Source organism: Chinchilla lanigera, unplaced genomic scaffold (genome assembly GCF_000276665.1).
Source record: "Chinchilla lanigera isolate Chin_1 unplaced genomic scaffold, ChiLan1.0 scaffold00013, whole genome shotgun sequence".
NCBI lineage: Eukaryota > Metazoa > Chordata > Mammalia > Rodentia > Chinchillidae > Chinchilla > Chinchilla lanigera.
In genome coordinates this window covers 19087944-19106492 of record NW_004955414.1, presented here as the reverse complement: position 1 = coordinate 19106492, position 18549 = coordinate 19087944, and the positions used below count along the sequence as shown (strand labels likewise).

At 51.3% G+C, this 18549-nt stretch overlaps 1 protein-coding gene across 2 annotated transcripts in view; it reads right to left on the bottom strand.

Moving 5' to 3' along the window:
• Positions 1-251: 251 nt before the first annotated feature.
• Positions 252-18549, bottom strand: part of Clpb (ClpB homolog, mitochondrial AAA ATPase chaperonin) — a 138098-nt gene continuing 119800 nt past the window's right edge. For both annotated transcript variants that reach the window (XM_005379988.2, XM_005379989.2), the window contains 9 exons: positions 15512-15589; positions 13614-13669; positions 8671-8715; positions 8205-8366; positions 2306-2462; positions 1501-1574; positions 1231-1350; positions 933-1037; positions 252-555 (listed from right to left, as the gene is read on the bottom strand). In XM_005379988.2, coding sequence (XP_005380045.1) covers positions 313-555; positions 933-1037; positions 1231-1350; positions 1501-1574; positions 2306-2462; positions 8205-8366; positions 8671-8715; positions 13614-13669; positions 15512-15589 — 1040 coding nt within the window. In that variant the 3' untranslated portion in view covers positions 252-312. The remainder of the gene's footprint in view (positions 556-932; positions 1038-1230; positions 1351-1500; positions 1575-2305; positions 2463-8204; positions 8367-8670; positions 8716-13613; positions 13670-15511; positions 15590-18549) is intronic.

Here is an 18549-nt window from a genome sequence, read left to right as displayed (position 1 = left end):
GGTTGAGACAGGGTCTTGCTATGTAGTTCAGGCTGGCCCTGGACTCATCATGTAGCCCAGCCTGGCCTTGAACTCACGGCAATCCTCCTGCCTCCAGAGTACTGGGATTAGAGGCATGCACCACCATGCCTGGCTCTGATCCTTGCTTTGAAGAAGGTGGAGAGGCAGTTCCTCTCCTTAGCAGACCAAGGGGGCAAGGGAATGCTTCAGGTTGGGGCTGAGGAGGGCGGCACAGTGGGAAGATAGGGCAGTTGCCATGCCACAGTGAGGGGTCTTTATTGGATGCTCAGGGCACGCACAGGCAGGTGGGTGCTAGATGGTGTAGCACACCTTCTCGGGGTGGAGTGGTGCCCGGATGTCCAGTTTGTGGGTCTTGCTGTCCTTATCGATGATCTCCAGCCGCAGCTTGGGTGCACGCTTCTCAGCCTGGGGGAGTTCAGGGCTTTTGAGGAGCTGCTTGTCTGAGTCCTCCACAGTGATGCGCAGAGTACAGCCTCCTGGTAGCAGGTCCTGCTCATAGGCCGCCGCCAGCTGGTTCACCACTCGACGCTCGACCTGCAGGGGTGGAAGATGAGGTGGTGGCCTCAGCCTGGAGCTGGCCTATTTTACCTACTGCTTGGGCAAGTCAGAGACCTCTGTACCTCAGTTTTCAAACCTGCAGAGTGGGGCTAAGGTGACAGCTTACAGGACTGTGCTGGAGGTTCACTGATGTCCGTTTCTGAGACTCCCAGCTCACTTTCCAAATGCAGGTAGGATTCATACTTGGTCACCCTCCAGGTAGGAGTGTTAACTGATCATCTTGTATCTTTGGGTCTGAGGGGGCATCTGCTCTGGGTATGGACAATCCCAGCAGGCAAACTATCAGGAGACAGGCCTAGAGCCCGCGACTGGGTATGGGCAAAGCCTCACTTCTCTCAGGCTTCTGTACTCACCTCATGCTTGATGGAGCGGGCACCATAGTGCACATTGTAGCCGTCCACCAACACATCTGCCACCTCACGGTCCCACAGCAGGGTGATGTTGTGCCTTTGCTTGGCCTGAAATGGGTCAGAGAGAGGCCTGTCTGCATGTAGCCACCTCTTATCAGTGGCCTGAGGCCTGGGCCTATGAGACACTATGTGTCCCCAGGCTGCTGGCCTCACCCCACGGGGAAGGGCTGTTCCTGGCCCAGAGTTCCAGATTCTCAGTGGACAGATGTCCCACCCCTACCCGAGGGCAGTCCCTTCTTACTCGCTTGGCCCAGAAGTTCAGCTCCTTGTTGACTAGCTGGATGAGCTCCGAGTGGCAGAAGGGAAGGAAGTAGACGATCTCATTGATCCGTCCCAGAAACTCATCCCTCCGGAAGTGAGCCTGCAGGGCCAGGATGGGGTGTGCTAGTGACCTAGGGGGCAGGAAATTTCTGGACCCCATGGGGAAGGCAGGGGCTTCTACACCTTCAGAATGGCTAAGGCCCTGCTCCCCACAGCTAGGCTCCAGCAGGAGGTGCCAAGAAAGACTTACTTTCAGGATGGGGCGGATTACATTCTCCTTAAAGTTCTTAGAGATGGTAATCTTGTCACTAATCTGGACGTCACCTGCAGAGACAGAGTCATGAACTGTTTAATCCTCACACTTAGCTCTGGCGCTGTGCCTGCCCTCTCCCCCTGCCCACAGACAGAGCCAGGTGCTGCCACTTTGGGGTGAAACTCGTCTGAGGCTCCCCGGGGCCTTAGCTTGGTCTCTGAGGCCCTTCCAGATCCCGTGTGCTACAAAGCCTGGGGTTCCTCAGGTCGAAGCAATGGCTGACCGGGGAAGGGAAGAGTCAGCATCAAGACCTAGTTTTGTCCTGGGAGACAGGGGGCTGCAGGACTTGTTCTGAATAGAAAGATGACAGACACAACCCACAGTCTCTGGCTGATGTGTCCTCCAGCGCTCACCTATGTGGGGAGCACCCTGGGTGAAAATGGCTATGGTCATCGCCATACAATTTCTGACCTGCTGTCCCCTCAGCATCTCTAGCTGCTGAGTGTGCTGCTCTGGCCCCCTGAGACAGCTGCTGCCTCCTGGTCCTCCCGTGGGTAGCTCTGTCCCCTCCTTAGCTAGGAGCCCTCCTACCACCACGCGGACTTTGGGCTTCCTCGAGGGTGTGGAGGATTCTTTTTATCGGTCCCTTTCCATCTCTATGGTACCTGGGGTGTGGTCAGGGTCACTGTGGGACAAAGCTGTCTCTAAGGACTTCACTGGGGCAGGTACCCGAATCCCATCCCTGCCCCCAGATGTGTCAGTGGCTGGGTCACTCGCCGACAGCTCAGGTCATACGCCATACCAAGGTTTTCAGCGATACGGTTACGGCTCAGCTCCAAAGCTTCCTGCCTCAGCTGCAGGGCATGCTGTGCAATCTCGTCGCTGGCCACGTTGGAGGTCATGATGAAGATGGCATCTTTGCAGTCGATGGTCTTCCCTTTCCCATCTGTTAGCCGGCCCTGAGAGGGATTGGGACAGGACGGTCAGGGACCTGTATGCTCCCCAGAATGCCACGCTGCTGACCCCACCCCCCCAAGTTCTCTGGGCACTGAACTCAGCCTGCCTGCCGTGTTCCCTGCCCCGGGGGGCAGCTGCTCCACTGATTGACAGGCCTGTAGGCGAGAATGCTCTGCTCTTGGCATCTCTGAGCAGCCAACTATCCCTGGCAGCTGGAAGCTGGTCTGATTCCCTACCCGACATACTCTGGGCGAGGTTCATTGCTGGGATACTGGGGACCCAATGAGGCTCTGACACACGCTTGTCCTACAGAAGCAGTGAGACCTAGGAAACAGGTAACAGCAGTGATGATGAAGGGGGAGCCCATCTCTGCAAAAGTTTGGAGGATGGCACCTCGGGAGGGTCACTGTGAGGACTAGATGTGGTCAAACTGGCGAAAGAGCCTCAGGAGCCACGCTATGCTCAGAGCTGTTATTACTACAGCAGATAATACGTAATAAACCGAAACAGGGACAGTCTTTATTTGGAGCCATCCTCTACCCTAAAGGAGAGGTCTACAAAATCAGGTTCTCTCTTTAACCACCTAGGGAGGTTTCCTTGGAGTGCATAGCTCCTTCTACAAGGGACAGAGGAGAAGGCATCTGTACTGGAGACACATGCACCAAAGAAAGAGAAAAAGAGCAAACAAGAGGCATGAGACAGAACAATATATGAAAGCACAGTGCTCTGAAACCAACCAGGTCAAGGATACAGAGTTCCACCCACTCAGCAAACCTCAAGGACATCACTGGCCCGCAGTACTGGTCAGTCACTGATAGCGAGGGCCAGCGACGCACTCAAGAAAGCGACGGGGTGCCCAGGCTAAGTGCTGACAGGGCACTTCCATGGCTGAGCGGGTGTCCTGCCTGGTGCTTTTCGTGTACTACTTCACGCGTACATCCACTAGAAAGCAGCTCCTCAGGGCAGGGGCTGGGAATGCCTGTCACTGTGTCCCAGGACAGTGCTGGCCCACAGGAGGTATTCAACATCTGCTTGCTGAACGCCTGCATCCTTACGACCACCCTTAGAGGTAGGTGCAGTTATGCGCCTTTACAAAAACAGGCTCAGTGAGGTTCAGGAACTTGCTTAAGGTCTCACAGCTAGGATACGTCTACTATCTGACCCTGGCCCCATGCCCTTCCCTCTGTACAGGCCACTGAGGGTACACCCACGGTGCTGGGTCAATGAGCTCTTGTGCCATTTTTTTGACCTGAACATTTCTCACGATCAAGCCAAACCGAGTTTGCATCCTCTGATGCTCACTGGAAAGGAACAACTGGGACAGGGATACAGAGAGGGAGGCCTGCGTGGGACCACCTGGGAAGTAGACAAAGTGTAGCGCCTGCCAAGCTGGCCCTGGGACTAGATCACTGGGCTTCCACTGCTGGCTCCTGCCCGCGTCAGCAGCCTTGGGCCCTGTGCCTTGTCAAGCTGGGCCTTCCCTGTCAGCAGGGCTTGACTTAGGGTCAGCCCTGAGATGAGCAGGAGGAGGGGCAGCAGCGGAACACTTTCTGAGTGCAGGGCGTTTCCACCTTGCCTTACCTGCACTTCCAAGACATTGCTGGTTCCAAAGGGGTCTACTCTAAAGAGGCCTGGGACTCCAGGTCCTGGAGCTGGTCACTGCTGTTCCTGCCTTGGGGCAGGAAAAGGGGTGTCGAGGGTGCAAGTGGACGTTCCTGAGCTGCTCCCTGCTCTTCCCTCTCACCTCTGCTTAAAGGGTCCTGTACAACAGAACCCACTGGGGGCGATTTCAGTTTGGGGCCAGGTCTGGGCGGCTGTGTGAAGCCCTCGAGCACGTGCATACGACATCGTGTGTCTTCCGCACTCACCTCACAGAGCTCATCCCCAAGGACTGAGTTCACACACTGCTGCACTGGCCAGAGCAATAACCCAGCAGCAATTTCATTCTGAGAGATCAAAGCTCTACTTATAACTGGGCCTGTAGATGGGTCCCAGGTGGGTGAGGGGAGCAGGTGCAGCGCACGACTGACCCAAAGGGTGACTTTCTGTGTTTACTCCTCCTCAGCCTCCTTGGCAATAAAGATGTGTCCAAAGAGGGAGCTCTCCCTGCCCCACCTCCCCTCAGAGCATGCACATCTAGTGGGAGCGCGAATGCTTACCCAGAGTCACGGGGCTGTTTTCCCAGTGTTTCATGCATGGATCCTTGAAGGGAGGGGTGGACAATGTGCTCCCTGCAGACCAGGTTCTGCCTAGGACTTGTGCCCTGGCTGTAGGGTCTGCGGTCACCAGGAAGTAGCCCAGCCATTAGTGTGGTTTTGGGGGAGAACAGGAAAGTTCTTCTCTCCTGGGCCCAGGTTTGGGGAGAACTGCGCTAGGGCTGGGGACTTCCCTCAAACCTCCAGGCTGGGTTAAGTGTCTGTGCAACTGCTGTGCTTGCTATATGTCCCTAGTGCGCCCCTTGTCGCAGCAGACTCAAGGTTTTTCTAGCTGCCTGTCTATTGAGGAGGGACTGTGTATGTCTCGTCCATGTGCCCCACGCCCTACGCAGTGCCTGATGAACACCACGAGCAGTGTTCTCTGGGCTGGCCTCCCACCTCTGCAGCGATCTCTTTGACCCTTCCCTGCTAGATGCAAGGCTCTGTGATTAGCCCTTGCTGCTTCTCTGTACAATGAACTCTCTTGAGAGGACAGAGTATGTCCATTCCTGTGGCTCCTGTTAGCCTCTCTGTGCTAGATTCCTGGACTGCCGCTTTCGCTCAGACCTTCCTATGCTCCAGACCCATGAAACTGATGATGGCTGGCTTCTCACACAGCTCCAAAGGGCTGGCCCCGGAGCATCTCACTTTCATCAATCCCACACCCCAGTGCCTCGCCTTCCTCACCAATCTGCTGTCTGCAGCTTGGCCCCCTGTGCTACCTGCCTCAGCTGATGGCTGCAGAAGCCACCTGGTCATTCAGGCCAGAGACCGGGCCACTCATGCCCGAGTGCTCTCTTTCCTCACAGGCAACCTTCTGAGTGTGTGCTCTAGGCCGTCGGTCTTGCTACAGAGCGGACTGCCCCAGCTGCAAGCCTGCACCTCTCCTCCCTTCTAGTTTCTCTGCACAGACGCTTATGGGAGCTGCTACCAAAAATCCGACCCTGCTCTGTTCTTGCTTAAAGTCTTTCAGTGGTTCCTTATAACCTGTCATGTGAACCTACACTCTTTTGCCTGGCTATTTTTTCTTTGTCTTTCCCCTTTTTCTTCTATCCCTTCATCCCTTCCTTCCCTCTTTTTTGCCTGTGGTGCTGAGGGTAGAAATGAGGGCCCGGAGCATGCCAGGCAAGTGCTCACCACAGAGCCACATCCCTAGCCTTTGCCTGGCATTTGAAATGGCCCCCATCCCCCTGCCCACTTCATCTCCATCACCTCACTCTCACATGAAGTGTGTAGTTGCATGATACTGAACAGTTGCAGTGCCCTCAATATACCAGGCCATGTCATGTTTCTACTGCCAGCCCTTCTCTGCTCTGTTGAGCTAGCAAGAACTCACCCTCTGAAGGCCTGCTGAATTACTCTTGGGTTAAGTTTATCAACAGAGCATTTTCCGTAATTGTGGGCTCTGGGAATGGGTGGCATGAGCATGTATGCATAGATCTGGCTAATTAAACTTGGGTGGGAGCTTTGATCAGCAGAACCTAGGACACTGGAAAATATGGTAGGTTGGGTTGGGTATTGTTGGAAGGTACTATCAGCTTCCCCAGCTTCCTAAAATTATTATCACTTCCCTCAGTGGAGCAAAGCAGCAGAGGAGTGGATGGGGCTTACACAGGGCATTTAAGCATCTTCCACATAGACAAGGTGTCATCATTAACCACCCTCTTGGGGCTGAGGATGCTACCAGAGATACCTGCCTAGGGTGCCGCGCTCAGCTCCCTGGGCCTGGCTCTCCCTGCATGGTGGTTTTCCTGAAGACTGGTCCCTCTCCTTTGGTCCCAGCTGCATGGTACTCATTTAAACTGCAGGCTCTGGGAATGGAACTGCCTGCGTTTGAACCCTTAGTTCTCCTTTCTCAGCTGTGTAATCACAAATTCCTCACTCTTGCATTATATCAGTGTCTCCATCTAGTAAATGGAGGCAGTAATAATTATCTTCACTCAGGTGGTTGTTGAGAGGATTAGATGAGTTGATACATGTATATTTTAAAAAAACCTTGTACATTTCTTAGAACAGCATGCAGCATATAGAGTGCAAAAAAGCCAGAGACTACTATCTCTCTTGTTCATCTGTCTCCTGGGCAGAGCTCAAAGGACAGGGCTGAGTGTGGTCCACAGCTGAATCCCACTAAGAGGTCAGAACAGAGTGGGCGGCCTCAGGGGTGCACTTATAACTGAGTATGTGACAACTCCAGGACTCACTTCTTGCTTGACAGGTCAGCTGAGTGACTGCGAAGATGGCAGCAGATCCAGGGCAGGACCAGGATGGTGGCCCCAGTTAGGAAGGCAGTGGTATTTATGGGGAGACGAGGATCCTCCTGACTTGCTACCTGATACACTGGTCTAAGGGAGTCCTTCCCTTACCACATTTGACATGGGAAGCAAACCACCTTCCTATTTTCTCAGGGCTGGAGAAGGCTAAGCAGAAAGGTGGGCAGGGCCTCACCTGGCACCTGCTGCAGGCAGGGGTCCTTGCTGGATGGAGAAGGAAGCCTCATCAGCCCTTGGCTCCTCTCACTCTCTGAGCAGGGTAGGGCCCTGGGAAAGGGTGGGGTGCTGCTCTCCCATGACCACGAGCAAGCCCTCTCTTGGCTCAAGGTAAAGAGGTGGCAGAACAGAGGGGCAGAACTGGGGGTTGGGAGCGGATATACCTGCAATCCAAATTTGGCTCCTCACACAGTGGTTCTGTAGCCTTGGACACATCATTTATAACCTCTCTGAACCTCAATTTGTTCCTTTGTAATAAATGAGATAATTTCTCTGCTTGGCCATTGTGATGATAACAGATAGTGTCTGTTAAATCCTTTTAAAAATTGGTGTATGTTTGTAACATAGTATTTATACTCATTTTGAACAGTTTATATATATATATCTCATATCATGGTCAAATCTGATTCCCTCTCCACTCCACCTGTTAAGTTTTAGCAGAGGTCTAGTCTAGGTGTTTGGAATATAGTGCTTTAAAAGTGCACTGTTTTCCTCCTTTAGAGCTCACCTACAGGGAGACTGTCCAGTTGTGAGGACCTGGAGCTCCTCAAAGGGGGAGGACTCTATCAGCCACCGTGCCACTGTTTCATCAGTGTCAGTGTTTTATAGAACTGATACAGACAAAATCTGATACTGAGGGAGGAACAATAGCTGCTAGGACCAGACCGGTTCCTAGAGCTCATGTGATCCAGCCTCCCTGCCTGTCACACGAGGTCCCTGATGCCCAGAGATGGTGGTGACTTGCCAACGCCATAAAACCAGTAGGGAGCAGAGCTGGGGCTGAAAGTTCAGCCCCTCACCCATGGCACCTCTGTCCCATTTGTCTCTGGAGAAGGCAGTCATGGAATATCAACACTTGGGCAGTGCTGGTCTTCCCTCAAAAGTGCCCTGCCGGGTCCCTACCCAGAGAGGAGGCTGCCCCGCGTGTGCTGAACACCTGAATGGACACAATGGAGCAGTGAGTGGAGGAACGATCAGCCAGTCTTTGTGTCCCGGGCTCTTGTTTACAGCTCTTGATATTTCCAAGTGTCTCCCTACTCCATAGTGGCCTATGGTGACTTACCTCATCAAACAACTGCAGCATGATGGTGAGCACATCTGGATGGGCCTTGTCCACCTCATCGAAGAGCACCACGGCATTGGGGCACTGCTTTAACTTCTTGGTCAGCTGCCCACCCTCCTCATGGCCGATATAGCCTGGTGGGGACCCGATAAACTTGGCCACCTAGTGGAAGGAAGGAGCCAACATGGGAAGACGGCTTTATATACTATTAAGAATGCCTGTTTCTCTCCTGGTGCGGCAGGAATCCTGCCATGATGGGAGGCAGACAGATCTTTTCTGTTTATTCTTCGGAGCAAATCCCACGCAAAACACACCAGTGACTCTGCTGCACACATGTGCTTTCAAGAACAAATGCCAGGGTCGTTGGAATTATCTGAGGCCTGAAGGCCTAAATGACAAGTCATATAAACACCAAGGCAGTCACGTAGCCGGGCCTTCCAGCCACACCTCGTGGAGGGTCCCTTACCTCGTGTCGCTCCTGGAACTCAGACATGTCCAGCCTGATGAAGCCCTGTGTGGAAACAAGCAGGGGACAGATCTGTGTGGTGGCAAGAGGTAGAGGAAGGGCATGTGGGAGATCTCTGCTGTCTCAAGGCCTTCACGCCCCACTGGCTGGGGGTCTCTGTGGTCCTCTCATGATGCATTTCTCCTGGTCCTCATCTCCTTTCCTTTCCAACCTAAGCAAAGCCCAAATGTCCCTGCCCTTCTGAATCTGATTCAGGACAGACCTTCCTTCAAGCAGGTTTCTGCTCTTCTGATTACCAGTGCTGCCCCCTCCACGTTTCCCTCCCTCCCATATTTCTGGCGGATGTTCCTTATGCTCGGCATGTGGCTGCAACAGTGAACAGTCTTGACGCCTGTCCTCGAGGGGACCCCACCAAGTGGGACAGGCAGATGTGCACAGAGCCAGTCCTCCACAGCGGGGATGGTGATGAGACGGAAGGAAGGGCTCCACAGTGCCCCTTAACTCTGTAAGTCGGTGTGGGGCACACATTCATGTTTTAGTTTACTTTTCTTTAGAATGAATGCATTTTGCCATTTATTCATAGTTCTTCATTTCTCTTAAGATATCTACAATATAGCTCACAGCGCGTCTCTCTCACCACTGGAATTAGGTCTGATTTCCAAGAAGTGTCCCCTGGAGGGAAGGGCAGGCTTGGGTCCAGGGGGAGAGAAGGCTGATCTGAAGAGTAAACACAGGCAGAGCGCCCCTTGCTTGTCATGAAGAACTAACTGAGCCAGGGAGCTGCGGGGTTCTTCTCCTACTGGCTCATGCTTCCATCCAGGAGCAGCACTCACCAACACTGCCGCTCCTGAGAGTAGGCACGATGGGGCACCAAGGCCCTCAGCGGAGGGCACCTAGCTCTGAAATCCAGGGACGTGTTCTAGCTTGGTCACTGCCCAGAAAGTCACTTGATATAGTTTTAGTTCTTTGTCCTGCTGCTCTATCCTGCAAGTACAGGATGGCAGGAGGGGCCCTGGGCTGGGAACGGAGCTTGGCTTTCAGCCCTAGTTCTGCCACTGCCTAGGGGGATGCTGCTTCCCCTTGTAGAGAGCTGCTTCTTCCTAACACAGGCTCCTGGTGCCTCTTCCTGCCTCACTTCGGGCCTGAGGAGAGACCTTGAAAGAGGTGGGAAAGGGCTCAAAGAGGTGACTAAGGCCATGCGGGATGAGCACTGCTACCAGTGCACGGGGCACAGGCCAGCAAACATGTCCAGAGGGTCGCTTGGCTGCAGGAAGGGTGTAGATGTCACAGGAAAGCACAGGGGGAGCAATGGATGGATGGGTAAAAGCTGTGTCTGGTGATGTTCGAAGCAAGCTATAAAGAACTAAGAACATGTGCAGTCTGCGAGGTAAGTGCTATTATCCCCACTTCACAGATGAGGAAACTATCAGAGACTGAAGTAACTTGCCCAAGGCCATCTGGCTCCGTATCTGCACTTAAACCATTACGTGATACTGCCCCACAGTTTTCAGCAGCCAACCACCTGGACTCTGCAGTCTTCATTTGCAGGGCCCCGAGCTTTGTGCTCAGGTGTTACTGTCCCAGTAGGGACAGGGAGGACAGACACTAGCGCTTATTTATGTCAAGTGACCTGGCTTCTCACAGTAGTTCTAGCAAATCACTGTGTAACTCAAAACAAGTCTTTGGCTTTCTTGGCTGCAATCATTTCAGTGTCACAAGATCTTAGCTTGAAGTTATCTACAAATAAAGCAATAATAATTGTACTATTATTGAAATTACTGAAAGCCAACACAGATTGATTGCTTATTATGTACCAATAATATTTAATATTGTATATCATTATTTCATGATTACCCAATGGAACATTCATAACTACCCAATGGAACAGGCAGCATTACTGAACCCATTTTACAGATGAGAAAACAGATACAAATGAGAACCTGGTCAATTCCATGTATTTGGGGAGAGTTGGGATTTAACCCCAGGCAATTCAACTCAAATACTTGCTTTTAATCCTGTTATCATCTTGCCACTGTAACCTCAAATCTTTGGGGCCCATCACCCACCTCATGATGACATCATAGAGCCTGCAATGGTTCTTTCTCAAGGATTATTAACACTAGTAATGAAAGTTAACGAAGCTGCCCAATTTGGGAAAAATAGCAGAGGCTAGATCTGGTAAAAAAAAAATTGTAAAAATGTGCAAACAATGCCTCGTTAGGCAGCAAGGTCCAGAGGTATGAGTCTCTTTACAAATGAAGAAGCTAAGGGTCAGAGACCTAGGGTAAAAATTCAAGTCTCTGGCTGGCAGGCCAGGGCTCGTTTCATCTCACAAGCCACCCTGTGAAGCAAACAGAGTGAAGCAAACAGAAGGGAACTCTCGCTGGGAAGAGCTGTTTCACATTAGGTTCTGACACTTTCCATACACTACTCCTGCGGCTCTGGCAGAATCAGGTTGATGGGTTAGAGAGCTAACAGTCTAGGACTCCCGGATGTTGAAGGCAGGTCTGTTATACGACTAAACAATGTCCATGTTAAACATACTCTGTAATGAGTTGACCCCTAGGACTTGTACAGGTCACAGCTTTATGGAAGAATCATCTATGATTTAAAAATAAAATGGTTTTATTGGGCTTCTCATGGCTCTCGTCTCCTTCTGCGAAACACGGAGAAAATGACAAATTCACAATGTTGTCTCCTACAGCATCTGAGAACAGCGGTATTGAGAGACGGGTCAAAGTCTGAATTTACTTCTCTCCCTAACAAGGGTCCTCAGACAAGCCTCTTGATGTGATAGGGCATCAGTTTTCTCATCTGCAGGGTGGGCCTAAGTATCCTCATAGGATCAAGGAACAGACACGCATACTGTGGACAGCATGAGGTGGTAAACACACCAGCTGAGCGAGTGGGCACCACTGTGTACTAAAACCTGAGCCAGCTGCCGACCCCAGTGATCTCACCTGATGCTCACCAGAACCCTAAGACACAGGACTGGAGAGCTGAGGCAAGAGTGCTGAAATTTAATGTGGGGAAGGAACTGTCTGGGGCTAGGAGAAAACAGAACTAGAGCTTGGGCCAAGGAATGCTGGGTGCAGAGCTTTGCCCGCCATATCCTGCTGCCTCAACTGCAATGTGGGTGTGGTGGGCGATAGTGTTATCTCCTCCCCTGGAGGAGGCATGTACTGAGGGACACCAGCATCACACCCGCAGGATACCCTGCATTGGGGTCGATCTGTCTCCCATTTAGATGCATCAAGCGCAAATTACTTGTATCATCAGTCTTTTAACAAACCACCCTCTCTCCTTTCTACATCAGCATGTCAGCAGATATTTTCCTTCCACTTCCACTGTGTATGAAGACATATTAAGACAGCTTGGATAAAGAGATTATAATTTGTAATTAAATATTAACCTTTCTGACAGTATTAAAAATACTGTCAGAATTCTTCATCCCTAATCAGGTGGTTCCTGCCCGTAACTGCATCTTCCCTAAGAGTCCCCCTAGTTTATGGCCCTTTCCAGAGTGCTAATTGTTTCAATCGCTGCCAACCTGATGAATTGTCTTAAAAATGCTATTTTGGTTGGAGCGTATTAGCATGGCAGGCGCTGCTTCTTGCCTGCCTGGCTGTCAAGTGGGTCTGCTCTGGGTTTGGCTGAGTCAGAGCACAGCTACTGGTGCAGTCAGGGAGGCTTAAGAGCCTTCTGCCAGTTTGAGGGCAGAAGGGGGCTCAGGAGGACACAGCCTGAGCTGCCTTGTTTCTGTGGCTGCCAGGCTCTCAGGTAGCTGGCAAGAGGGTAGGGAGGCCACAGGAGGAACAGGAGACCAGGACTCTGCTGCTGGGGCCACTTGGCCAGTAGAGGCTTGCCACAGAAACCAGTGGGCACTGGGGTTCTCACACTCCAGCCACAGGCAGGGGACTTTAGCCTCATCACAGGGAAGGCCGGTTAGGGCAGTGTTTAGCTTTTGTTGAAGTGTTTTACACTCTGTCTAAGGACTGCTCTCTTGAACACATTTCTTGTCAGCCTAGAGAGTCAAGCAGAGCAGACCTGAGATGGCCTGAGTGTGAACAAGCAGGGGATGAGAAAGGCTCTTTTGTAAGGGAAAACCCAGGGGGTGGAGCCATGGGAAGAAGCACTGGAAGCAGCCCAGGCTTAAGACACAAGAAATCAGGTTTAAAAGCTCATGCAGGGCCAGGCAAGGTGGTGCATGCCTATAAACCCAGCTACTTGGGAGGCTCAGGCAGGATTCCAGGTTCAAGCCCAATCTGAGCAACTTAGTGAGACTGTGTCAAAAAAAAATTAAATAAAAAGAAGGGGGGGTCAGGAATGTAGCTTAGTGGTACAGTACTTTCCAAACATGTGCAAGAAGGCCCTGGGTCAATTTCAAATACAAAAAGCCAAACAAAGCAAAACAAAACAAAGCAAAGCAAAACAACAAAGCAAGCAAGCTCACGTAAGAGGGAGAGAAGCAACAGGCGTCATCTTATTCCTACATGTTTTTTTTTTTTTATATAGTTCCCAAAACTCTCTAGCACAGTCCTGGCTGCCCTGGATGCTGTTCCAGCCTGAGCCCAGGGGGCCCCAGGGAGGAGGGAAGCCTTAGTAAACACTGACCTACAGCACCCAGCGTGGCACCTGGGTTGGGGCAGGTGCTTGACAGTGCTGTGTGGCCGAATCTCATTTGGCTCTTCCAAGAGCTGAGGAGTCAGGCAAGCTGCGAATTATATACCTGTTTCACAGATGGAGAAACTGAGGCACAAAAAGGTTGGATAACTTCTCCAAACTCCTAGCGCTGCTGGTGGCCAAAGCTGAGGCTTATTCCTGGGCCAGGACTGTCTTCTTGGTTGGCTTACTGCCAGCTTCAGAGAGCTTTGGATTTGGGGACAGCATGACTGGGCAAGGTTTCCATGGGCTGCAAACCAGACCTCAGTCCCAGCCCTTACCTTTTTGGCATCTTTGTGCATGTATTTGGCTGTCTGCTTGGCCAGCTCTGTTTTTCCTAGTGAGAAAGAAGAAAGGAAAAGGAGTAGGTTAGGACTGGATGACTGGAAATGCCAGGACACCAGGAAGCAGAGACATTACGGATGGGGATGGTGAGGCCCGGAGACTCCCCGGGGCCAAGTAGGGAATGAGTGGTGAAACTAGGATCAGAATCAAGTCTGCATGCATCTTGATTTTTCTGTGGGTGGGATTGAGGCCTTTTCTCTCTGGCACCATCCTGACAGTGCAGAGCAGACATACGAGCCAGCTTGGCCTTTGAAGCTCAGCATAACCCTCACTTGTCTTAGGAGCACCCTGACTTCCTGGCTCACTACCTGCATCTCTCTTAACCTCCATGACCTGCAATTCAGCTGGGCCACGGAAACAATGCCAAGTAAGGGCGGGGCCGGGTGTGGTGGTGCGTGCCTGTAATTCTAGCACTCAGAAGGTTGAGGCAGGAGGATCGCCATGAGTTTGAGGCCAGCCTGGGCTACATACTCAAGTTCAAGGCCAGCTTGCTTTACATATCAATACCCTGCCTCAAAAAACAAAAACAGCAAGTAAGGGCTGGGAAGGGATGAAGAGCATTTCTTACTGGCTTCAGTCTTCTGCGGCATAAAAAAGGGAACAATACCAAAGAGGTGGTCCTGAAGGGCCATTTGGAACAATGATCAAACCACTGGAAGCCACTGTGGGGCCCAGAAGTGAAATTCTGTGGTATCAAGGTCGGGGGGTGGTGGTGGTGGTGGTGGTGGTGGTAAGCTTTTGGGACCCCACATGTGAGGTAGAGCTAAGTCCACACAGGCATTGGGAGAGGAGGAAGAGACAACTAAATCATGAAGTCCGGGCTGAGGCTGTAGCTCAGAGTACAGCACTTGCCTAGTACGTGTAAGGCCCTGGGTTCAATCCCTAGCCCTTCAAGGAAAAAAACAGTCCCTATAAACCATGAAATCCCCAGCACGATTTCACAGAAGGGGAGTGAAGGAAAGGGAGTATGTGAGTGCACAGAGTAAGGAGTTGAGAATTTACCAGATGATGCAGCCCAACTGGCTAGAAAAATATCCAACCTGCTGTAACCCCAGCCTGGGTAACTTAGTGATTTAGAGACCCTGTTTCAAATAAAAAAATAAAGCTGGGCACGGTGGTACGAGCCTAGCACTAGGGAAGCTGAGGAAAGAGGATCGCCACAAGTTCAAGGCCAGCCCGAATGATATAGTGATGCCCTATCAAAATAAACTAAAAAATAGAGTTGGAAATTGTAGCTCAGTGCAAAGGATCTGGGTTCAATCCCTAGTTCTCTGGGGAAAAAAAAAAAAGCAAAATACTCAGTCCAGTTCATTGGACCTAGTTATGCTCTGTACCTGGCACTGCACTGGTCACTGGGGTTTTCTTTTTTTTTTTTTGTACCGGGAATCAAACTCAGGACCTTGCGCTTGCCAGGCGGGCGCTTATGCTACTGAGCTATATCCCTGGCCCAGTCACTGGGGTTTTCTTTAGCTTCCTACAGCTAAGCTGCTCTGAATGTGGTTGATGTCCTGGGCAGAGGAGGTAGCTCAACTGTTCTCAGAGCAGAGTGCCCTGACCAAGCCTAACGGCCCCCGAGGGCCTGGCCCCAGATGAATTAGTCTCTGTACCCCTGAGTGTACACAGGGAGAGGCCTGGTTCTAGCTGCTTGTAAAACGGCAGATGATTGAACACCCAGAGTCTTCTTTCCTGATGGCTCTGTAATTTGGAGGTAGTTGCTTCTAGAGCTGAGTGTTGAACTTGAGGTGGATGGTGTGACCCCTGGCCCATCGCAGCTGGGGTGTAGGGCTCACGCTGGGAGCTCCCCTTCCCCACTGGCTGATGTGATCCTGATTACCTATTCCAGATGATCCCAAGAAGAGGAAGACCAGAGGGTGTTCTTCATCATACCAGCCATTCTCCTTCCTCCGGATCGCTGTGGCCAAACATACAAGACGGGGGGACAGGGAGGGAGGCAGATAAATCAATGACACAAAAGGCAGGATAATTATCACTAAGTATACAATATGTTTTACTGCTCTGCGCCCACTCAAAGTCCTCACTACCATTAGTGCTGCCTAATCTGATTAGCTGGCAAGGCCCCTAGAGATACCTAATCAGGTTAGCATGGATTTGGAAAGCTGCCCAGAGCAGATTTCGGATAAAGTTTTCCAGGATGAGCACTCAGTGTTGCCAGGGAAACTGAAAGGCGGGTGGATGGTGAATGGAGGTGAAGGGGGTGGGGGATTGGCGAAGGAGAATTAGAGAGGAACTTTAGCTTTTACTGGTTACCCTTCTACGCACCTATGCAAATGGGACAGGCAGAAGCCCTTGGCAGTTGGGGATCTGGGCTCTAGGCTCTTTCCCATCTGAGGAAACTAAGGTCTGGTCTACTGTCTGGATTAGGAAGTGGAAACACAGCCAAATACCTTTTTTGGAAGCCAACAGAGGGTAGTGTGGAGCTTGGAGCACAAAAAGGGTGAGCCACTGTTAGCATCTCTGCTAACCAAAGCCTCCAGCGGGGTCTTGAGGGTGCGGGGAGCAGAACAGATCTGTACTAGTTATCTTTGGGGTTTAACTCTGCCAGAGCAAGGCCTGATCTCTTCTTCATGAGGAAGCATGTGATCAGGGGCCATGTATTCGAGGCAAGGACACTAGCAGAAGCATGCTCAGAAGCACCACTCAAGTATAAGAGTAGGGAAGGAAGCAAGAATCATTCATTGCACATGCTGTATGTTAGGCATAACTAGAAAAATCTGCCAACAATATATTTACTCAAGACGCCACAAATACCCCGAGGGGAAAATATTCTCAACTCTTTTTTACTAAGAAAGACTTGCCTAAGTTACACAACTAGTAGACAGTAGAGTTGTTTCTTTCTCTAAACCTGTCTTCTTTTTAAAACTCACATATGGCTGGTTTAAAAAGTTCGTATCCATTTGGGATGCATTAATGGAAACACGGCAGTCAGGAGCTGGACGAGGACAGAGCACTGCGCAATGTCAAAGTCTGTCTGCAGATGGAAGAGCATGTCTGCTCTGGTCCCCAGAGGACTCAGCAAAATTAGCACAGGGACATATGTCAGAGGGAGAAGGTCTGGAAACCCAGTCAACGGAGAAAGAGTTGACAGTCTTAGGGACTAAGTCTGAGGGTTACCAGTCTTGAGGGAATTGTAGCTGGGTTTCAAGGCAGCAGCGGCAGAGGTCAGGGAAGACTCGGAGTGGCAGGACTAGCTGGGTCATGGAGGTGGGGCAGGATTTGCAGAGGCAGCCAGCACGACAGAGGCAGAGAGGTATGAATGTGAGGGTGGTGAGCAGGATCAGACTGTGAGCATCTGGATGACCTGTCTTAGTGCAGTCCCATGCTTGTGTTCTTTCTCACCTCTGTCTCTCATGGTGCTACCTTAATGTGCTTTTCTACTTTTGGCCTCAGCAGCAACAGATAGAAAATGCAACCTCTCATATGGCAGACTAGACACCTTTGCCTGACCAGGAGATGCTCCCTGAAAACCCTGAAAGAGGCTCGGGAAACATTCAGTCCAACCTCTCTTCTGGGCTAGGACACAGATCTCTAACTGGCCCAGTTCTCTGGAAGGGTTAGCTATGGGGTAAACGCACAGAACTCATAGGTATCTGAACACTGGGGATGAAGCAAAGACGGCCATGCTTGGCCGATGGACAGTCCCTGGTGCCCCAACAGAAGCAGGGACGTGGATGTGAGGGTATCTGGGGAATGGATGTACTACAATGGCAGACATAAAGATTTCCATGGATACAATGTGCACATGTGTGTTTTGTGTGCTGGAGCAGGGCTGAGAGAGAGGTCGAACTTAGGTTGGGAAGAGGCAGAGTATGAACTGGGCTCAGGCTCCGTGGAGCATCTAGGAGGCCGTATTACCCAGGCATCACTAGAATGGTGGCCTGGGGGGGACAAGGTTCCCTGGGTATCATGTACTTGGCTTTTCTTTCAGGGTAGCATCCCAGCCCTTTGAGAGCTGCACACTGCTGGGCTGTGTGGTACTAAAAACACCATGGAGAATGTGGAATTGAATTGTGCCTGGGGCCATCTTTTCCCCCTTCTTTTCTAATAATGCACCTGGGAGAGAGCTCTTTATAATGCCAGGCAGACTCCACTGCGCAGCTGTCCTTGGTCAATTCTGTCAGACCCAGGCATGAGTCTGGGGTGGGCTTGATCGGGGTCCCCCATGAAACAGGCGAAATGCCAACCATTAAACAATTACAACTCTGGATATTTCTAATAATATGTGAAGAGAAAAACAACCAAGCAGATGGAGTCCGACAGAATGAAAAATGGAAGCAGCCCGGGAGGACTGGGGAAGGCAAGCCCCAGGGTGTATGCTGATGGGGTGGCTGAGGACCAAGACTGGGGAGCCTGGAGGGCCCCGCCCGGTCAGTGTGGAGGCTAGGACTACAGATATTTGGATGGGCCCAAGTGCATGTGGCCATAAGTGCTGGTGCTCTTGCTGTAGACCAGCAGATGCACAACTTACTCCGCCAGCACTTAAAAACTTCTGCAGACATAATTTCACACTAGCCTCATGACCACCTGAGACAAGGAGGAGAGAGAACTTCATTACATTTTATAGATGAGAAAATATATACAAAGAAGTTCAGAAAGCTGTTCACGGTTACACAGGTGAATTCATGAAGACCCTGGGCTTTAAGCCTACTCTTGCTGACTCCTGTGTCTAAAGTGGTGCTTCAGGGAGTGTGAGGGAAGCGGGCAGCTCCCTCCTCCGGCTCTCTACTACCCAGCACCTCCTCACTCACTTGGCTTACCAGAAAAATGTTTTCTCTTGCAGTCTTCCAATCCAGCTCACTCAGCCACTCAACACATGGCCTCAAGGAGCCCCTGTCCTCACCACTGCCCTTGGGC